This window comes from Aristolochia californica, unplaced genomic scaffold, assembly GCF_029961685.1.
Source record: "Aristolochia californica isolate CCGP_79_NKW_82.1479 unplaced genomic scaffold, dmAriCali1.0.hap1 SCAF_11, whole genome shotgun sequence".
NCBI lineage: Eukaryota > Viridiplantae > Streptophyta > Magnoliopsida > Piperales > Aristolochiaceae > Aristolochia > Aristolochia californica.
This window is the reverse complement of record NW_027181782.1, coordinates 32,938,003-32,955,655: the sequence shown is the minus strand read 5'-3', so window position 1 is coordinate 32,955,655 and position 17,653 is coordinate 32,938,003. Positions and strand designations below refer to the sequence as shown.

General features: G+C 37.2%; 2 protein-coding genes across 3 annotated transcripts; both read right to left on the bottom strand.

Annotated features, from left to right (window-relative positions):
* Positions 1-2,996: 2,996 nt before the first annotated feature.
* On the bottom strand, positions 2,997-4,618 carry LOC137943803 (protein MEI2-like 6). Its single transcript, XM_068789236.1, has 5 exons — positions 4,080-4,618; positions 3,903-4,013; positions 3,462-3,807; positions 3,287-3,369; positions 2,997-3,066 (listed from the first exon to the last, which is right to left on the bottom strand). Exons 1-5 carry the CDS (start codon positions 4,616-4,618, stop codon positions 2,997-2,999), a joined length of 1,149 nt encoding a protein of 382 aa, XP_068645337.1.
* A 1,377-nt stretch (positions 4,619-5,995) lies between these two features.
* Positions 5,996-16,487, bottom strand: LOC137943994 (citrate synthase, mitochondrial). 2 transcript variants are annotated; one of them, XM_068789479.1, is made up of 20 exons: positions 16,442-16,487; positions 15,801-15,865; positions 15,660-15,722; positions 15,053-15,094; positions 14,397-14,462; positions 14,131-14,196; positions 13,923-14,036; positions 10,839-10,902; positions 10,195-10,277; positions 9,526-9,575; positions 9,368-9,445; positions 8,545-8,673; positions 8,354-8,396; positions 8,088-8,174; positions 7,755-7,856; positions 7,040-7,147; positions 6,889-6,939; positions 6,663-6,736; positions 6,449-6,500; positions 5,996-6,344 (listed from the first exon to the last, which is right to left on the bottom strand). In XM_068789479.1, exons 2-20 carry the CDS (start codon positions 15,849-15,851, stop codon positions 6,252-6,254), a joined length of 1,416 nt encoding a protein of 471 aa, XP_068645580.1. In that variant the 5' UTR covers positions 15,852-15,865; positions 16,442-16,487; the 3' UTR covers positions 5,996-6,251. The 2 variants fall into 2 exon arrangements, with proteins under 2 accessions (XP_068645580.1, XP_068645581.1); XM_068789480.1 differs by lacking the exon at positions 16,442-16,487 and adding an exon at positions 16,312-16,332.
* Between the last annotated feature and the right edge of the window lie 1,166 nt (positions 16,488-17,653).

Here is a 17,653-nt window from a genome sequence, read left to right as displayed (position 1 = left end):
ACCCGCGAGAAGACGATTTCGCGCATGTAAGATCATAAGCAAGTGAAAAAATACTCTTTCATTGAAAAACTATTTTAGTAAAAATACGTTTTCTAGGGACCATTAGTGGTTTTTTCAAGAAATTTTTAGTAGAAATACGTTTCTAGGGACTATTAGTACCTCATGTTTTTTTTAAACATTTTTTTAATTGGAAATTCTTATTAAAAAAATCATATAATTTTCTAAGTAACTAGAAAACCGTATAGAAAATTTTTGAATAAGTATTTGACAGTTGATGTTGTAAAAAATTTAGCATGAGGCAATTTTCATAGCAATTTTGTGTTTGACATTTTATTTGATTAAAAATTTATCGATAAGTATAGTAATATATTAGATTGATTATTAATTTTTATTTATTTCCTAGAAGAGTCAATAAGAGGTCCATTTAACTTTCCTAAGAAAATTTTAAAATATTTCTAGTAATTTTCTAGTAAGTCACTAATAGTAATAAGATTTTATTTAAATATTTTTTTTGGAAATATGTATCCTAGAAAAGACATTTCTAGTTTTTCGTAGATTATAAATTTTCAACCAGGGGCACTAAGGAGGCTATAGTAAATTTATGGCCGGATTCAAAAATTACAAAATAAGTTTGACAATATTTGGAGTAAAAAGATTAATATTGGTGCGTTCTAATCCATTATGGAGATTCAATCCCGAACCTCCCCTATTCTTTTTTTTTTTAAATGTATGCATAATTTTATATATAATTTATTTGACATATATTTTATGTAGATTATTAAATGTAGGTTAATCTCGAACTCGAACTTGGTTAAAATTATTAGGCTCAAGCTCGATTACAATTTTAGTCTCGAGGCTAAGGTTGGCTCGAGCTCGAGTTCGAAATATTTAAATCAAGTTTGACTTGAACATAGGAAAGTTTGGGCTCAGATCGATTCAATGAGACCATGCCCAATTTTATGTCAAATGTATGCATAATTTTATATACAATTTATGTGATACGTATTTTTTGAAAAGTGTTAAATGTATATTGGAGTTCGAACTTGAGACATGTATTTTTTGAAAAGTGTTAAATGTATATTGGAGTTCGAACTCGAGACATGTATTTTTTGAAAAATTTTAAATGTATATTAGAGTTCGAACTCGAGACATGTATTTTTTGAAAAGTTTTAAATGTATATTGGAGTTTGAACTCGAGACATGTATTTTTTTAAAAATTTTAAATGAATGTTAAAGCTTGAGCTCAGCTCGAATTCGACACATGTATTTTTTGAAAAGTTTTAAATGAATGTTGAAGTTCGAGCTTATTATTTTTTGAAAAGTTTTAAATGTATATTGGAGTTCGAACTCGAGACATGTATTTTTTGAAAAGTTTTAAATGTATATTAGAGTTCGAACTCGAGACATGTATTTTTTGAAAAGTTTTAAATGAATGTTGAAGTTTAAGCTCAGCTCGAACTCGACACATGTATTTTTTGAAAAGTTTTAAATGAATGTTGAAGTTTAAGCTCAGCTCGAACTCGACACATGTATTTTTTGAAAAGTTTTAAATGAATGTTGAAGCTCGAACTAAGTTCGAACTCGGTTAAAATTATTGGGCTCGAGCTGGATAACAATTTTAAGCTTAACGGCTAGAATCGATCGGAGTTTCAAATATTTAAATCAAATTTAGTTACTTGGGGCTCCACTCAATCCCTCCGAGTGCTCTCCCTTTCTGAATTCAAATTTTCCTCAAGCATCCCTGATCAAACCAATTCAAATTTTCCTCAAGTATCCCTGATCAAACGAAGGTACCACACGGAAACACCATCAAAACCGATTAGACCGTCGCCACCGTCGGAACCCACAAAACCCAAGTCAGAACTTTCAATGGTACTTTCCTGTAAAGGGAGAACGCCAAGCTGCTCTAAGCCTTGAATCCGGTCGTCCCGAAACAACATGATTAGCAGAAGGAAAAGGAATGCAAGAGCGATATCATGTAAAGGCGCTCAAGATCTGCATCATGTTTAAGCGCATTTACAGCTAAAAAAGGAACATCTGCTTCTACAAAGAAGAACTGCATGACGAATATTATATATTGGAGTTGAATCTGTTTGATGCAAATCAATCCCTATAATCAGAATTTCGTTCATCCAATTAATCCGTATATGTCGACTTTAATGGCAGGAACTATTTTTTATCTACTGTTTCGATCATGGAAGCTTCTGTTTTGTGTCGGGTCTCTCTGATATATATATATATTTCATACCACCCAACTTAACTTTTCTTTGACTTTTACAAAGATTTGCCTGACAAGATCTAGACCAGTGTAAGTAGATTTGTTGGAGTCTATACCCAAGTTCTCCAGATGGCGGAATTCGGATTTTCTTGGCTATTTCAGCATCACCGTCTTTCGTTCTAAAAGATTTCGTTTCTTCCAATTCTCTGAAGCTTTGAACTCTACCCCTAAAACCCCAATCGATTGACTAGGATAGTTCTCATTACTTTCGTATCGATCGTCCTGCTCAAGATCTGATTTCGTATCCATCGGTACTCTTAAAATTCATTAGAGAATCAGATACGTAATCGTAACCCCGCCGGCTTCCTGCTCTCGGAAAACGACTCTGGTGCAGCAGTTTCAGGAGGGATCCGCAACTAAGAAATATATAGAAGTGAAGTATTACTTCTATATCGAAAACCCATGAACTATAGAAATCACAATCGGCATTAATTCCTCTGTCAAAACCCAAATGACACGAGTTTTTCTTCTTCGTCACCGAGGTGTGATTCAATGAAAATTCACATTTTTTAACGCGGCACAGATTTTTTCTATTTCGAACTGACAATCAAAAACGCACTTTCATCAATGTTTACAGACGTGACACCGACATCTCCCCCGGCACCGGAGGCTCAAGAAAGAAACTCTCTTCGCGATTCTTCAACCTAACATACTCCTGTAGGAGAACTGGCACCAAAACCAGCCTAAAATCACGCGGGGGAGGGGAGAAGTAAGATACCTATGCCTCTGCTCCTACTGGATTTTCCGTCTCCTGCCGTCTTTTATCTGAACCAACACGTACAGAAAATCTACCACAAATAGGCAGACAGGGTTCAGAGAAGGTACGATTTTCCCTCACGCTGACCCCTTTCATCATGTGAAGAGTCATTCACAGGGAAGTATTGAAAATCACACTTCCACGTATCAACATCCAGTAATTCCATTGGCTAGGAAGCCATCAAAAGTAATGTCAGGAAGGTCTCAGATTGCATATCTGAGCAGGAACAGGACGATACAGATTATACAGACCTATCAAAGTAACTGAAAATTAGCACAACAGCAAGAGCGGGCAGCCTAGCAAAACGAAAAACCACAAGAACACCTCGTCTAAACTGTACAAACCCATGAACACGAAAGATCTCAAACAGATAATCATCATTTTCCGGTCAGTCAGTCAATCGGCCAGCAGTGGAAGGCGAGGCACTCGACTTCCAACAATCCGAAGTTTGAAGGGGAAAGAGCCATCTCGATGCGGATCAAAACGGACAGGGAGATACTCGTCCGACTCGCAGGCAAAGATGGACTTCTCAAAATGCTTCTGGAGTGCCTCAACTCCCTGATTCAAACATAATTCAGCATTTTCTTTTCTTTCAGAAATAACAAGAGATGGTGAATGGTAAATCATCACCTGAATCTTTGCGAGGGTTATCTCACAAATTTTCTTGGATCCCAAAATTTCCCACTTTTTTTTGTGAAGAACCCTGTGCAGTCTGACTGTGGCGCTCCTGCTGGTGAAGTTAACGAAAGCGTACCCGAGATTGCACCCAGACCTGCACAAGACACAAAACCTAGCAGCTTTAAGTCCTTTTAAAAATGGGAAGGTACGCGATGAACTTGGAGTCTGATTTTGTTTGGGAAAACCTACCCAAAATCCATGGGAAGATATACGAAATCATAGGCGGAAGTCTCGTTGTCAATGTTGCCTCTGCTGTTCTCTTCTCGGCAATGGCTGTCCAGAAAATCTAGTAGCATCTTCCTACTGAAACAACGCATGTCAGATTGGAAATAGGAGAAAACTTCGAAATAAAAAAAAGTTACTTACGTAAACTTGTTGGGAATGTTCCTGATCATTAGCGTCGTGCTTTCTCCACTCAGCTGCACCGACTCTGGCTGCGATTTCGATTCCTTTGCAGCAGCCCATTTATTTCGTCCTTTGGCCACCCACATCATCCTCTCACGGCCGGCATCGCTTTGCGGCAACTCGTCCTTTCTTCTCCGACGACGGTTGGGCCTGATCGTCGCTTCTGATTTCCGACCTAGTTCATCTGCTAGCTTCTCTTCTTCCACGCCAAGCGGAAACCCGCAGAAGGCCGAATAACGAAAATCAGTTTTGACAGGCGGTTCCATGAACGGAAAACCCAAGTAGACATGTAAATTGCTGTTATAAACAGAAAGAGGTGCAGTAAACGAACAAGGCGATCCGACACAAGAGATGCCGTAAGGGTCCGGAAGCAGCGCATTCGTTGGTAGAAGAGATGGAAGTGGCGGAGGATAAAAACAGTCTGGCTGTGGAAAGGGTAGAGATGAAATTACACCGGCACAGGGATAGAATTCCAGTGCCTGAGGGTTTAGGGCAGCCATGAAACCAAGAATAGTCAACACGAGAATTGAAAGAAACGCCCGAAGAGTTACTTCCGAGAAGAAAGGAAAGAGAACAAGAGCTTCTGCAGCTTCGGCTTCAAGTGGAACACGTATATACGCCTGGAGGGGAGGAGTGGCTTCTGAGGAGAGGAGAAAGGAAGGAAGAAACAAGACGAAAGATCAGAGAGAGAAATCTCATCATTAGATTGCATTGGTATTAAATGCATGGACGACTGGCGGCTTCATTTAATGCCTGAGATGACAAAATTCTCCTCAATTCGTCTCTCAACAGACAACCTGCTTTAAAAAACCCTAAAAATCTTCTCTCTGGTCTCTGCACGCATGTTTCTCCGAAAACATGAACAAGCACACAGAATTAAAAAAAAAAAAAACCTGAAACCGTAGAGCAGATTTTCTTCCTGTTGAAAAGGATCCAATTCTGTTCTCCATGATCTTTTCTGATCTTCTCCTTCTTTCCGGGTAAGAAAAACAGGAGTCTTAAGCAATATTTTTCCAGAACCGTATGGAGCATTTAAAGAGGTATGGATTCGGGGCAGGGTTGTTTTGTTTTTCCTGGTTGAAACTAAATAATGCAGCGGCGTAGCAGATGTTTCATTGGATTTAGACCAGAGAGAGAGAGAGAGAGAGAGAGGCTCGTTGTCGAGGACATTCTCGCTGCCTGTGGATCGTAACAGTCAGTTATTCGTGTGGGGAGTGTTGGAAAGGACAACCAGTGACGTTAGTTGCAGCTCGCCTCTGTGCTTCGTCTGGGAAACTCAAGATCATGATTACCGATAATCTCGCTGTTGAATCTCTCTGTTTAAATAACTTATTGGCTTCGGGAGGAGACGACCCGAGTTTTCATGGCTCCCGAGACTCACCCAAGAAAAGCTAGAGTCATGATTTACTCTACGGACGTGATAACGGCCTAAAAGAAAAAAACTGGGATCATCCCATGCTGCCTACCGAATAGAGGTGCGGTCTCAGTTTTATAATTTTAATTCTCTTTAATGGTATAAAACATGAGAAACAGTATCTCACCCGTTGATCAAAATATTTTATTAGCCAACTCTATTTTGATTAATTTAATTCAACTAGGTTTAACCACTGGATTTTCCAAAAAAATATAAAAGGTATTTTATATCAGTAAAATTTTCTTCTCCAGAGCAGCTGGTTCGTATTTTAGAACACTGATTCTATCATTCAAAACCTGTTCAGACTGAGAATTTTCCGAAACGTGCTTTGCGAAACAAGAATTATTGTTTCGAGTCTGAGATGGCTTTTCGTAAAAAAGGGGTTCACTACCTTGAAAACAGTTTCCATTGACAATAAGCAGGTTTAATCTTGAGAGCTAACAATAAGACAGAACAGTGTGTGTAATGGAACTTCGGGAGGGTTAATTCACTAGCATGAAAATGTTATAGAATGAGATGGATCCGCACTATAATCACAGGAAAATTTGTTGGACCTGAGTTTAGGCGGCAGTCGCCCTATGATCAGCAAATTTAGCAAATTTATGAATGATTAAAAGTAACAGTTGGAGCTCGCAGGTAAACTCTGGCTACTGAAACTTTTTACCTGTTATTGCACAGTACAACGAATTGCCGTCTCAGGCTTGCGATTTAATAATGGTTCAGGCTGCCTTCTTGCAATAGTTCTCCAACCACTCCATTGTCACACTCTTAGGCCTTTCAAGTGGTAAGCCCAGAGCACGGTCCCATATCAGCTGCATTCAAGATGTGGATTTAGAAACGTTCAGAGACGTTGAACAGAAAAAGGAAAGAAGAATAATTTGCAACAGTGGAACGAACAAGTAAAAGGGCATCGTACCTGGGAGCATACTCCTATACTTCTTGAGACTCCAAATAGGACAGTAAAATATCTGCCCAATATCAAGTTTCTCAGTACTATAGCATCAATAGAAGAATAGAAGCCAACAGAAGCATTTCTGGTTTCCATTTTCTTCTCTTTTGAAGTAGTCGTTCATTTTTTATATAAACAAAGAGAACAATGTTTTGACAAGTTGTCTGCAAGGTTAAGTTACCTGGCTTCAGTCAAACCAAAATGATTCAGCAATACCCCACTGTGAGCATCAACATTAGGCCAAGGGTTCTTAACCTGAACAATCAGCTCAAAATTTAATGAGAAGTTCATCCAAACAACACCAACGTCTCCATCTAACAAACCAGGTTCGTGTGAACAAGGAAGATACCAGACCAAACGAACCATGCCCTAGCTGAAAGAAAGGGCAACAAGTTTGACTATTTTACCTTTCCCAACTCGGTAAGGATAGGAGGAACAACGTCATAGAGTTTTGAAACCTGCACAAAAAAGGGTCATGTAAACAATAACAAGATTGAAGCAACACGAAATTGGAGAAGCACACTTCAAGAACTAAAACTAGAAGGTATAGGAGTGAACCAGCTGGAACAAAGGATCATCAGGTAAATGCTTCAACGCAAATTTTCTCTGGCATGTGTATCTGGGATCAGTTTTACGCAGAACTCCGTGCCCAAAACCAGGTACAACCTGCAAAGCATGTCTCTAGGCTTAATGAAGATGGAAGTAACAAAATGAGCAATGCAACAAATTAAACTTGTGCTAAAGCAGCATCACATGAATAATGAAAAGAACTGCTTAAGGACCACAAATGTATTTGACCCACCAAAAACCACTTCTACAATGACAATACTGTCTTTGTAGAAGCCAGATTTAACAACCGAAGAACAAGTATCAAGCAAGCCTTAATTAATAAAGACTAGCTTCAACAGTAAAATCTCCTTAGCTAAACATGGAATTAAATATAAGAAACTTAACTTGATACAAGATAATTAGTTGACAGGAAAAAACCCATTTTGAGGCATTTAAGAAAACTAAGCAAAGAACGTTATCATCTATCAATTCATGTTTGCCAAAACATTTGAAGAGAAGGGAAATGCCACACTGTGAAGGAGAAGATCATTTAGGAGATGAACCTCCTATTACTGGCAATCAAATAAATAGGCAATAGAGATTTTTCAGCCAAGGAATGTCTGAATTCCAAATCAGCGTCTTAAACAAGTATGAACATAAATAGCAATATTAAAGATGTATAAGGCATTAGAATCTAAGATAGGCACTTCATTAAATTCGTCACCTTGCCACTATTTAATGTCTTCCAGACATATTCCTTAAGCTGTTCAGTTGTCATATTATCTCCACATTCCTCCACAACAGATTTGATCCATAACAACACTTCCTGCAGAAAGATAAAAACCAACATCAGGAATTCAGCACAGCACATGAAATAAAATAATAATAAAATAGAATTAAGTGAGGCCAGAGTGTTATGGGAATAACAGTCATAACAAAATAGAACAGAAACTTAAAATAAACAAATACAGTAAAACTGCTAAACTGTCAGCTGCACCTCCCAAGGACGGGAAATAGTATAGCGAGGAAAGTACGCTCTGAAATGGGATCACCCTACCTGATTAGCCAAGCCATGAAGTGGACCAGCCAATCCATTTAGAGCAGCTGCAAATGATAGATAAGGATCCGACAGAGCACTGGCAACCTGGGCATATCAGAAACGAATTCAGTTAAATGAGCATGAAAGGTGAATATCAAATAATTGAAGCAGAGAAATGGCCTACTTTTACTACTTTCATACTGTTTAGTGTGGCAATATAATGCTAACAAGCTCCTATGATGAAAAAAAAGAAAATAAAGCTTTTGCCACCATCAATGACTCACCAGATGAGCAGTGTGAGCACTGACATTTCCACCCTCGTGGTCACTACAACATTATCACCCAGATAGTTAGCACTAACTTGAACTAAAAGCAGACATGTTTTCTTCACTTTGAATAAATAAGTGACGGAAGAAGTTTACACCGACAACAGCTAAAAGGTCTGTCATGTTAGAAAACTGTCTACAGAACTCACCTATGAATGGTGACATATAGCCTCATCAGTTCTTGCATTTTGGGATCATCAAATCCAAGCATGTGAGAGAAATTTGCGCCATAATCCAAAGAGTCATTAGATGGGATAACTTTCCCACCCTTATATATCCTTCAACACCAAATCAGCAGAAACACTTTCAACACGGGTGTGTATCATTTAAAATAAGCAAAGTAGACACTGTTGTTAATTTAGTGAAACAAGTTTAATAGGAACTGATATATTTTTTGTTTAATATGAACGGATACTTTTGTAAATGCCATAAAATGGGTAGATATGGGATGGACACAGATATGGGGAGAGAGGGAGAGACAGAGAGACAGAGAGGGAAGTGAAGGATACACTCAAAACTCCACATCAAAACAGCCAATCCAATAAGAAACTGAAGTGAATATGGTGGGGACACCAGTGTACCACCAATCACACGAGTTTACAATCGGAGGCATCAGGCCCACCCCACTACCCCCATATTTTTGTAATTAATTTATTTTTTCCTTATTTTACGAGATTTATCGATTAGTGATTTCTCTTTTTTTGAATTTTGAGTTTCAGTTTTTTTTTCTTTATTAAGGAATTGTAATCGGATTAGAGAGAAACAGATTGATGAAGAATTGAAAATATCTTTCTACTCTCCCCTTCCCGATCTTTTCTTCTACCCCTCTAATCTGCTCTTTCTTCTTCTTCTCAATTCCTCTTCTCTGTCTTTAATTATCCTCTTTTCTTCCCCAATTTCACCATCAGAATCAATAAAATCACGCTGTTTCACATCAGAATAACAACAAATATTCAGCAGACATATGTTCACCTTCGATAAACATAAGCAGCAACAGCAGGAACTTGAGCAATCAAATTGAGGGAGTCCTCGTAAGTTGGTTCCCAGTACCTGAAAAAGAAGCAACAACCATGTAATAAGACAAAACAATTTTAAGAGAGATGTTGAAACAAGAAAAGCGATGGGGCTACTTGGATTTGTGGATGCCCTTGTCATAGGCTTTTTGAAATTCACTTTGAACCTGAGATGAGAAAAGAGAACAAACAAATAAAAAAAAGAAATGTCAGAAATGTTCAAGAGATCTCATATTAAAAGAGGGCATCATTGAATTAATAAAGGCAAATCTTCTTAGACCAATTGACAAAATTACTAACTCATGTAATTTAATTTATATACTTGTGGCGGTAAGTATTTGCCACAACAAAATGTTAAGATCTACTTCTGACCAAGGAATCAGATAAATTTTTAGTACTTCCCGACGAGCAGACCCAGGTGACAGTCAAGGATGTACAGATGTCTTCAACCTCAAAAAAGCACTGCAACCATTCCCAGACCTAGCTTTTTCATCCTAGTTTATTCACAAAAATCCAGTTTATGAACACCTCCCTCTGTCCCTCCCTGCAGAAACAAAGACCAGCTTGTTCCACAACTATGTCTTTGTAGAAACAACCCTCTCTCCCTCTCCCTCTCCCTCTCTCCCTCCAAATATTTGGTGTAATGGCAAAAGTAGTCAGAGCAAAAAGCATTCAGATGCACTTAGATAACATAGCCCTATCCCTAAAAGATCCCAAGTAAACAAGCATTACTAAAAGAAATGAAATTTGATAAAGTTAACAAGGAAAATTAATAAGTAACTCAACCTGAAGAGCCATAACACCAGTGGCAAATTGTGTCATCGGATGTGCAGTAGTTGGAAGAGCATCAATGGCTTTATATACATGATCTGCAATTCATCCCAGTCAAACAAAAAATAAGTTCTAGTTCCTAGTTCCTTAGACATGCTAAACACGGGGACTACTTAACTAGTATGTTTTAATTATAGAAGGCATAGATACAGTGAAGACTTACTATATAAGTGTCACAATAAAAGAAACATTACAAATCTATGGTTATATTAGGCATGATGGGAGTAGATCAAAGTATCACCGTTAGTTTGCCAAAGAATGTCATTATGAATTTATAAAAATAGTTGTTTGAGGCAAGTTCAAAAAAGAAATTTGTTTCAAGTAAATAAATGAATTATTAAATCAAATTATTCATTCTCCAAACTTGAAAGATAATATGCAGACTGAAGACAAAGTAAGATTTCTAGCAAGCCAGAATTTCTTGCAAGATTAACGTCATTATAAATTTAAAATGTCAGTTGTTTGAGATAAATAAATGAATGACTTATCCAGATTATTCATTCTCCAAACTTTGTAGATAACATGCCAACTGAAGACATAAAGTAAGTAAATTAACATGCCAAGTTGTCAACTGAAGACATAAAGTAAATCTAGCAAACCTGGAACTTTAGCACGGCTTTGCAACTCCTTGGATAATGCATTGACTTGCTCTTTGCTTGGTACCTAGGATGCAGGTGAAATTTCTTAGTAAAATACCCATCTACAGCAAAAAAACAAATGGATAAATATTTTTCTACTTCTGTATGATATTGAAGTGGTACCAACTATATAACTCCTGACACCTTTCCAAAAATATTATTTACATATGCATATAAAAAAATATTGAAAGCAGATTATTTCCATATCAGTTATAATACTGCAGCAACGTCAGCTTTCTGGAATCAAAGCATACAGTCTCTCTTGCTCAGTTCGGTTGTTCATGGATAATTTAAAGCACATTACAAAAAAATCCTAGTTTCTCTTAATTGATACCCTCACAAGGCCATATTGCCTCATATTTAGAAATGTTATGCTCACAAGGACCCAATCTCCCCCTCCTCTCAAGATCCCAAGTCAGGTTAGCAGATGCATTCCAAGACAGTATCTCAGAAGTAGTGCACTTTCCTCATAACCTGTTTGGTATTCTGCTTCAACCCATACTGAAGCCTCACCTTGGTTTGGCCTCTAGTTCATAGTTCATGTGGTAACCTCCATGGCACATTTTGGAAACCTCCTTGAGCATTCCATGCTTGTCATTCGGACATTCTGCAATTCTCCTTAGCTCCCACTTGGTATCCTGCTCCAACCAATGCTGAAGTTTTAGCTTTGTTTGGCACCTTGTTCAGTATTCCAATGTCACCTCCATGTCAAGGATTTCATAAATCTTGGATGCTTGTAAATCATTGGAGAAAGTGAAGATCTATCTATTCTTTGGGGGGTTAGTCAACAATGAAGTTCATGCGCATTACATAGTTCATTCGATTAGGCCGTTAGTGGTAAATGAGCGCCAACATCATCTGAAAAATGCAGGTAATCGTCTCAGGCTAAAATCGTGGAATCGTGATTCAGCCCAATTTTGCGAATCGTCCATTTGAAACGTCACTCAGGACGCGTCGTTCCCTCCCCCAACGAAATTTGTTTTTCCCTCTCGGCCTTCCTCCCTTCAATTTTTTTTTCTCCCGCTCTCTTCTTCCTCTCGTCTTCGCACTCCCTTCGGCTTCTTCTCCCTTCTTCTCTTCTCCCTCTCGGCTTTCCTCTCCCAAATTTTTTTTCTCCCTCTCGGCCTTTGTCGCAGAGCCGCCATCGTCGAGCTTCCGTCACAGTTGCATGTCGCTGCTCCGTCGTAGAGCATCTCGGCCTCCCTCTCTTCTCTCTCTCGGCGTACCGTCAAAGCGCCGCCTCCGTCGCCATTGCCTACTGGCCCGCCGATGTTTCCCTGCCATATCGGCCAGTATGGAAGACGACATTGTTGATTTAATTTTTCCTAAGTTAGGAAAAATTAAACCAACGTTATTTTAATACTAAAGTATTTCATTAATTAATATAATATAGAATTTTATTAATCAGTATAATATAGTTTTTCTTTTTTTTTAGAGGGGCGTGGCGCGATTTGAACTCGCGACCTGACGCACCTAATGTAAGAAGAATACCACTAGACCAAACGGCCACCGGTTTTAGTATAATATAGTATTTCATTAATTAGTATATTATTTTATAATAAATTGTAATCATTAATTAATATAATTAATTAGTATATTATTTTATAGTCACACGTAATTATTATATTATTTTATAATAAACTGTAATAATTAATTAATATAATATAGTATTTAGTACGTTAATATATTTTAATACTACATTAAATTATTTATTAGTGTAATAACCATGTTTATCTTGATTAATTTTCTGTTTAGGTATATGTTTTATTTAAGTATATTATAAAAAGTTACTCATTCTCTTGTTTACATCATATTTTTCATTTTGAGGCACTAACACCGGAATCTGTTTTCTAGTGCACTTGAACTCGTCTACACTAACACCCAAGGAAGAGTTGAAGATGAATCAAATCATTGCCTTGAATTTGAAGTCTAACTTCAACTTCAACTTCAACTTCAATGTTGACTAACCCTCCCTTTAGTAGCTTCATCCACAAATGTTTTAAGAAACTCTAACTAGCTTGTTCACGGCTAAGAGAGATCCACTTTTCAGAGGGCTTTTTTTAACAAGTTTCAAAAGCTTGGACTCTATCCTCCCCTCTAGCCTGCCTCCCTTCCTTGATTCTTCTTTCCAATCATCGAACAATAGATCCACTATTAGCATTACCAAAATCATTTTATTCACCTCAGTTTCAATTTATTAAGCATTTTATGGTGTCCACCTCGTTGTGGAGGATGGCCCATCGCGTTAGGTTGTCTCCCTCCACTTATTTTTGAATAAAAATTCACACATTACATTAAAAAAAAATTAATTTATGGAGTCCTCAGGTTACAAATCAATAGGATGTAGTTGGTTCACTTTTCATTTGTCTTCTAAGTTTTATACTGGCCTTGCCCCCACTGCACAGGGTCCTCTACTTGTATTCGTTTTGTTAGTGAAAAAACATTTTTCTTGTGTGCAAAACAAATTCGCCGTACCTAGGGTGCTTTGTCAGGTTCTACTCAAATTGATTAAACAAAAAATAATAGAACGCTTGTTGATCAGTTTTTAGCACCCACAGCCTTGATATAGTGTCAGGTCACAATATCTATTATATCCTTTATTTGTATTTGCAAGACTGCTTTTCTTTCCCAGAAATTTCCTTTGTTTGATTTTTAATAATACTAAATGAAGAGCCTGAAGCAATCCTCTATACTGTCTGAAACCTAGAGATCTCAAACTGAAATAAGATTTTGTCCAGCCTGGACAAGATCTCTGTATTGCCTGAAATTTGAACAAACAAGAACTGTTCCAAGAGGTAACAGAACAGAATTCCGACAAGAAAATACAAAATCAAAATCAAAATAGTTTAAAAAGTCTGAGAGCTTGGTTTATTAGCAGAATGATTTGGGCGTTCAAGTCTCACAGAGGTCTGGGGAGTAGTTTCTTTTTTCTTTTTTTCTAATGATGTCTGGGAAGTAGTTTACTCCTGTAATCAACATTCAAAACAAAAAGAAAAAAGAAAAAAATGACAGCACTCAGAGAAATAAAGCATGCACAATAATTACCTTCCCAGTCAGAAGAAGCCAAAGAAGGCCCTCAGGCAACGGTTCTCCTCCCCTGATCGCAGCAGGTAGTACTTTCTGGCACTCTGGAATGGAGAGACCTCTAAAGCGAATTCCCTGACAGCAAATTACGGTGAAAAGAAGAGGAAAAAGCAAAAGTAACACAAAAACAAGAAAAAAAAAATTAAGTATAAATCAAAAGAAAAGCTACCTCATCAGGATCAAGTAATGAGGTTTCCCACAGCAACCCAGTCATTCCTCTCATTCCACCAAGCACCTTCCAAAATTGACAAGCCACAAGTCAATGAAAAGATATTCAAGTTATACTTCCAGCTCTCCCAGGGTTTAGTTCTGACATAACAAAAGGGGTAAGATAAAAAACAAATTATGTTTCCAAAAAAGAGAAGGAGAGAGAGAGAGAGAGAGAGAGAGAGAGAGATTAGTTAACATAAGACAGTAAATATTCAAATACCATACCATATCAACAGTAATGTTCCCAAGCTGGGTTTTCCCATGTTCTGTTTTTAGCTTCTTCAATCGTTCCTGTAGCATAAAGCATGAACTCATTAACGTTCTTCATAGCATTATGTCCCAACCTGGACTAGAAAGATGCAGAGGAGCGCACAATCTTGAGTATTACTCTATCTATGTCAAGTTTAATTCAGGAACCTGAACAATTAAATGATAGAAATGGTGCTGGAGTCCTACAGTCTACACAGCAAAGACAGAAAGCTATATCATATTAGGCAAAGATGAAACATCAATCCACAACAGAGAATAGAAAAAATTGTAGTTTTGCCAAAGAAACCATAAGAATAAAAATATACAAAGAAAAAATAACTTCAGAAACAAGCCTTCACACGCTGAAAGTAAACTGTCTAAATAATTATTTGTCTATGTATCCAAGTGAAGCCAAATGAAACTACATGCCTGGGATAGACAGAAACCCCCAACCAAGAAAACAAACAGATAACTCTTCGTAGAAGGGTGCATAAATCTCAAGTATCTAACATTTTCAAATTATAGTAAATGAAAAATTAAAACTCCCATAAAACTCAAGGATTTGTATGATATATGAACAATCAAAACTGCTCAAAACAAGAATGGTCACAAGAGATAGATAACTGACAAACCTGCTGTTCTGGAATCATCTCCTTCAACTGTGCATGAAGATCCTAAACAACCAATATGATTAAGAGAAGTGGTTAAAATTGCATAAAATTAAAACTCATGAATATGTCACAATGCAGCTAAAGATTAAAAGACAATCACTCCTTAAGGCTTCTAATTTCAACAGTGAAACTAATAAAACAATGTAGTAATGAATTAGAAGTTCAGCAAGTAAGATTTATCTGATGAAATAATAGAATAGATACGATCTGGAACGCATATAAAAAGAATAATAGAATCCAAAACAACTCCTCACTATAAAAACAATAGATATTTTTTTTACAGTTCAACAAATATGTTAATTCAACAGGGACATGATCTTCTGTTTCAAGTCGGGAAGGGAATGTCATACTGTTCATCTCTGATAGAAACAAAAAATTATAGAATAGAAATATAAATTCATTTATCTAATTCAATAAGTTACACAGACTTGAAATATACAGATAACACAGAAAGCAGATTTGAGCTGGTGCCAGCAGGCTGTCAGTCTATATATACTTCACTTCACTGATGATTTAGTAATTTCAATTCAACGAAGATTCAGTATAAAAGGCAACAGAGAAATCTTACAATCTCAGAATCACTTTGAATCTGTAGCCATCGAACAGAGCCGCTCAAGCACGGCTGCTGCACCTGTAACAGCAAAACGAAACAGTGAGTAACCAAATGAAACGCTCACTCATGACAAATGAAGCTAATCAATTTGCTTACTAGACGAGAACGGAGCCTCGAAAGCGCCGTAACACTCCGAAAGAAAACCATCCTCACTCAAGACTCTGCACACATAAGAAATGTTGGAAATTTAATATTCAAATAACTCAAATTACACAATAAATCCATGTAGAACGTCTGTAATCCCTTATAGAGAGGTTTGAGAGAATTGCTGTAAGTTGTTTGTTCTCCCTCCGATCAAGCCTACCCCGGGTTAGAATCCATATTTGGAGAGTGATTCGGTGAAAAGAAGATGAAGAGAAACTTTCTAATTCAGGAAACATTTATCCTATAGGGATTCTATGACCATCTAATCATCCCCCCATAAGCACGTCTCGTCGTGCTTCTGTTGTTTCCTAATCGGTTTCAAAGTCTGAAGCAGGATGCGGCAGAATTTGAATAATTTTTTTTAGAATGATTAAATCAGAAACATTCGAAATTTAAAAAAAAAAAAAAACAAGTGAAAAATGAACGACCATCAATGGTTCAATACTTCAGGTAATATATTTACCGCGGAAGGAAGAAGGAAGTGGAACTCGTTAACAGAGATTACTCTCTTCCTACCTAAGATCAGGAATAAAATGGAACTGAATAAGAGAATATTTCTCTCAGACAGAACGAACGGAAACAAAATGTCCTACCTTTCCGAACAGAGGCACCGAACAACCAGCTAGGAGGGAAATGAAAAAATAAAAGATACAGAGACAAGTTTAGAGCTTCCTTGTTACCGAAAATGCCCTCAATCATTTATAATATCCTGACGTTACCCTTCAGACTGCGCTTTAATCGGACGGCTGCTATGGTGCTAGATACCCAAATCTACCCGTCCGATGGAGAAAGTGTTGGGGTCTAACACGTGCGTGTGTAGAAGCATTGAACTGGCAAGGGTCTGGCGGAAAAGCGACTTTTCATATTGACTTTTCCCAAAATGAGAAAATCCAGTTGCGGAGAATACAACATTGCCCAAGCATCCAAACGTCGACCCTCTTAAATCTTATTCTTAACTTCATTAGTATTTTTAAACAAACATAAAATTGAAAAATTAAAAAATCATAAATCATATATCACCAAGTAATTTAATGTCATTAATTTTTTTATATTTTTTTTAATTACTCTTATTAAAATATAATTTCTTAAACAATATTTTAAAAAATCATGAACATTTGCATTGTAAATGAACCCAATGTGCCCGGGTGTGGGTGGGTTGGGGTTAGGAAAATATGTACTTGTGTCTAACCCCATCTCTGATCGAGTCAAGGGTCGAGGTGGATCAAGCTCCTGTTTTTTACCCTTCCACTTAGGGGTGGTCATTGGGTTGGATTTTTTATGAGGAACTTGACTCGACCTAGCCCAATAACTTGGGTTTGGTTTTTTATTTTACCCTACGGGTCAGGGATGGAGTGGAAAAAAACTAATCAGGTTTTAAGACAAAGAGAGGTTTTTCCAAACCTAACCAATAGACGAGACAAAGATATAAAACAGGGTTGAGACAAGTCGGGTTTACAAAAACGGGGCAAGGACGGGTCGAATTTAAGTCGGGTTACAAGGGTTGTGGAGGTACATGCCAGTTCATTGTGTTCAGAATGTGGTCAACAAGGCACCTTTGAATTAACAAACTCCTTCAGTCTAGCTTTACCTTCGAATAAATGGCATTACCCTATAACTTCAGTATCAAAATTATATGATATGTGTATCATTCATGTCCTCCTAGTTCCCATTGTCCAAAAAATTAGAAACATGGGTGTTCTCAATTTTTTTCCCATAAAGCATGTAACATTTATTTTTATTATGATCATATTGTTTGTGGTTCTAATAAAAGCAAATTTGATTCATAGGTTGTTTTTGGGTAACCA

Bases quoted from the DNA above. Each gene is read 5' to 3' on its own strand.
- LOC137943994 (XM_068789479.1), bottom strand. From the start codon at position 15,851: ATGGTTTTCTTTCGGAGTGTTACGGCGCTTTCGAGGCTCCGTTCTCGT. The intron at 8,397-8,544 runs GTGAGTTCTGTA...ATAATGTTGTAG, and splicing joins CTATATGTCACCATTCATAG to TGACCACGAGGGTGGAAATG. The intron at 6,345-6,448 runs GTACGATGCCCT...TCTTGAATGCAG, and splicing joins GTATAGGAGTATGCTCCCAG to CTGATATGGGACCGTGCTCT.
- LOC137943803 (XM_068789236.1), bottom strand. From the start codon at position 4,618: ATGGCTGCCCTAAACCCTCAGGCACTGGAATTCTATCCCTGTGCCGGT. The intron at 4,014-4,079 runs GTAAGTAACTTT...TTGTTTCAGTAG, and splicing joins AACATTCCCAACAAGTTTAC to GAAGATGCTACTAGATTTTC. The intron at 3,808-3,902 runs GTAGGTTTTCCC...TGTCTTGTGCAG, and splicing joins TATCTTCCCATGGATTTTGG to GTCTGGGTGCAATCTCGGGT.